We start from the raw sequence: 3605 nt of genomic DNA, 5'->3' as shown, positions 1-3605 counted from the left end.
GTGGGTGCTTTTCCTCTATTTTCCCTGTTCCTACCCTTATGAACAACTAGTATCGTGTTCTGTCACTATTCTAACATGAAATAAGCAGAGTTAAAGTGATGTTTTTATAGTAAGCTGACATTGAGATTACTATAGCCTGAGGATAACATCATACACGCTAAGATTTATGTTATAAACATCTCACGATACAAAGTATTTTTTAATGAGATTTTCAAATGGCGAAAATCAGCTGTCATAATTATCGTTTTCAAAGCGGGAAATGTCGACAGAATATTCAAACAAATCTTGCTGAAAAGTTACAACCTACCGATTCACTGTCCCAAGCTTCGTATCCGCTACCTTCTTTAGCAATTTTAATAAAGCTGGTTATCAAGATTGTCAGCATGGTAACCGGGGCAACATATTTCAAACAGAAAAGCCAGTAGTAACTCGGTCGCTTGCCCGTCATCAGCTCCAAGTCATCACTGAACCTATGTTAACGTAAGAGACCAAGCCACTTAAATTTCCATAAATAATCAGATAACAATAAAATAATAACATTTTGTAACATGCAGCAGGGTCCACTAGAAGGATTTACGAGAAAAAACTCCTCGTGGGGATTGTTTAGAGGAAGGGGAAAAAAAGGAATTAACAGAATAAAGGGAGGGGAAAATAAAAGTATAATGACATTACCGGTAGTTTTATTTTATTTTCCTTAGTTATACCACAGATGCATAGAGGGCGGTAAATGTTGAAGATGGTGCAATCTTTCCAACTTCTTGTAAAACGTTGGGTATAATTGTCTGATATTATTTTGTTATAAGCTATGTATTTAATTTAGATAAATTGTAGAACGATTCACCAGAGAGATAATAAATCATAAAGTATCTATATTTTCGTACGATGACATACAACCTTTCGGGCAGGTAACCTTCTTCAGATGAAAGTAGGCAATCTTTCTAACTTTGTTCCGTATACTGTTTAGCATCTTTTACTTATGTAAGTGCATCTGGCCGAAACGTTGTATGCCTACGGCATGAAAATGTAAGCATTTTATACTCTACTATATCTCTGGTGAATTTTTGAACAATGTATCTAGTTTTAAACTTCATTTCACCACGTGTGTCAATTGTTTTTCTAGTAAGCTATTTTGTTAGTGCAAAGCTACACAATGACTATCTCCACTCTGTCAACCACGGGGAATAGGTACGCAAATTTTAGCATTGTAAGTCGTATACTTACTGTTACACTGACCAGTTAAGGAGCCGTTTTTTAAATATTTTTAATTTAAACGTTTGCCCCCCCCCCCCAGTGGCACAGCAGTATGTCTACGAATTTACAACGCTAGAAACCGGGTTTCGATACCCATGGTGGGTTGAGCACAGACAGCCTAATGTGTAGCTTTGTGTTTAAACTACAAACAAACATTTAGACGTTTATATTGTTTTCTGGCCAGGGGGAGATTCGACGTCATGTCAGGAGTGCGACTTAACGTTTAAAATTTTCTCCAAAGTTTTAAAAGAGTTCGAGCAATATAAAACCCGAATTAAACTAGAATAGATGGTTACTGGATCTTTGTGTCGGTTTGTAAGTTAAAATGACTCTGGCGTAGTAAGGTATTATTTGATTGAGTTGTTAGTCGGTTGCTTATTATTATTTGGATTATTAAATTTGTGTTCTTGACGAAGTAATAATGATACGCCATGCGTTTTGTAGAGCGTAATAAGTTAGCAAGTGGCATACTTGTATCGGCGTTTACTATGAATTTGGGCCTATCAGTAAAAATCAGTTACGTTCATTTGTAGAACTTGTAGTCGAAGAAATAAAACGTTTTTGTTATCATTAAATGGACTGGACCTTGCATCCTTATTTTTCCGAATAATCCCGAAGAATCTGCCCAACAATAGAAACCGTTCTAACAATGTGTTAACATTAAATAAATAGATTTGAAGCTAAAAAGTTAGTTTTGATTTACAGACTACTTGAAATTTAGATGCATTATGATTATTCCAAATGATGTTGGGTAATATGCTCATTACCAGACTTTAAGGGGTCACACTCCTATTTTCTAGTGGTATAGAACAAATTAAAAATAACAAATTTAGTAGGGTGACTTTTCGTAACTTCTAGGAGGAGACAAGCTCTGTAACGTGTACAAAACATGCTCTGTTTACTGTGGCGAAAAGAACCCTAGATTTTATCATTGTGACTCCGTAATTTTATCTTTGACTCACCGGGAGACAACTAAAAGAAAAATGTATGAAAGATAAGACGAGTTTTTTGTAACAACCAAATACATAGAGGTAAAAATAATGTGTTATTTGGAAATATCCAAAGAGTTGAAAGTATCAACATTACCACCCAAATTGGAAAGTAAAAATAATAATAAAATGGTAATTTACAATATTTGTCAATAGAAGAATAAGAAATTTGAGTTTCTTTCACAAAACAGGGAATACGTGGCTATTAATAACAAGATAATTCGTAACATCTAGAAATAGGCAGGATAGGTATGTATTAGATTTCGTAGCACTTGGGACATGCAGGTAACTATAAAAAAGACAAAATTTTGTAACATTCGTAAGCAAAAGAATAAAAATATTAAACTGATATTTCGTGACACATATCTCTGTGAATATAACAATACTTTTGTTTTCAATATATCTACTAAGTCTAGAAGGATAATAATACTAAAGGAATTTTTCCAATGTAATTTTCTAAGAAAATATCTATCAAAGTGATATTTCGAAACATATATGTCTAGAAGGATAACAATACTACAGGAATGTTTCCAATTTTATTACCAAGGAGAATAACAATATTAAATATATTTTTGACTAAGATCTATATCTGGAATAATAACAACACTTGAAGCCACATTTTTCAATATATTTACCTTGAAGAATAACAATATTAAAGTGAAATTTCGTAACATGCATTTTTAGAAATGTAAAAAGACTAAATGAATATTTTTGAATATATTAATTTACCAAGGGAAATAACAATATTAACTTAGTACTTCGTAACATCCATTTCCAGAAGGTAATAATATTAAAGGATTTTTATATATGTATCTTTACTTAGGAGAATATTAATATTAAAGTATTATTTCATAATATCTATGTCTAGAGGGATAGCAATACTAAATAAATATTTTAAATTATATTCATTTGCCTAGGCGAATATCAATATTAAATTGTTATTTTGTAATATCCATGTGTAGAATGAAAATAATACTAAATGAGTTTTAAATATATGTTTTACCTAGTAGAATAACAATATTAAACTGATATTTCATAACATCTATGTCTAGAATAATAACAATACTAAAATAAAATATTTAAATATGTTCATTCAGCTAGGAGAATAACAATTCTGAAGTGGTATTTCGTAACATCTATGTCTAGAGGAATAACAATACTAAAATAAAATGTTTAAATATGCTTAATTTATTCACCTAGGACATTAAAGTGATATTTCATAACGTCTACATCCAGAAGGATAATAACACGAAAGAAAATTTTCCAAGTGTGTACTTAAATAACAATAATAAAGAGTTATTTCGTAACTTCTATAAACAGAAGAGTAACATTTAAGGGTATATATATATATATATATATATATAT

At 31.2% G+C, this 3605-nt stretch overlaps 1 protein-coding gene across 1 annotated transcript in view; it reads right to left on the bottom strand.

Moving 5' to 3' along the window:
* LOC106470539 (sodium-dependent neutral amino acid transporter B(0)AT2-like) overlaps positions 1-3605 on the bottom strand; it is a 76745-nt gene that overhangs the window by 2217 nt on the left and 70923 nt on the right. Inside the window, exon 10 of the mRNA XM_022399987.1 lies at positions 308-470. Within this exon, the coding sequence (XP_022255695.1) occupies positions 308-470 (163 nt within the window). The remainder of the gene's footprint in view (positions 1-307; positions 471-3605) is intronic.

The sequence above is a fragment of the Limulus polyphemus genome, unplaced genomic scaffold (assembly GCF_000517525.1).
Source record: "Limulus polyphemus unplaced genomic scaffold, Limulus_polyphemus-2.1.2 Scaffold106, whole genome shotgun sequence".
NCBI classification, from domain to species: domain Eukaryota; kingdom Metazoa; phylum Arthropoda; class Merostomata; order Xiphosura; family Limulidae; genus Limulus; species Limulus polyphemus.
The sequence above is the reverse complement of the archived record's forward strand: the minus strand, read 5'-3'. Positions and strand labels throughout refer to the sequence as shown.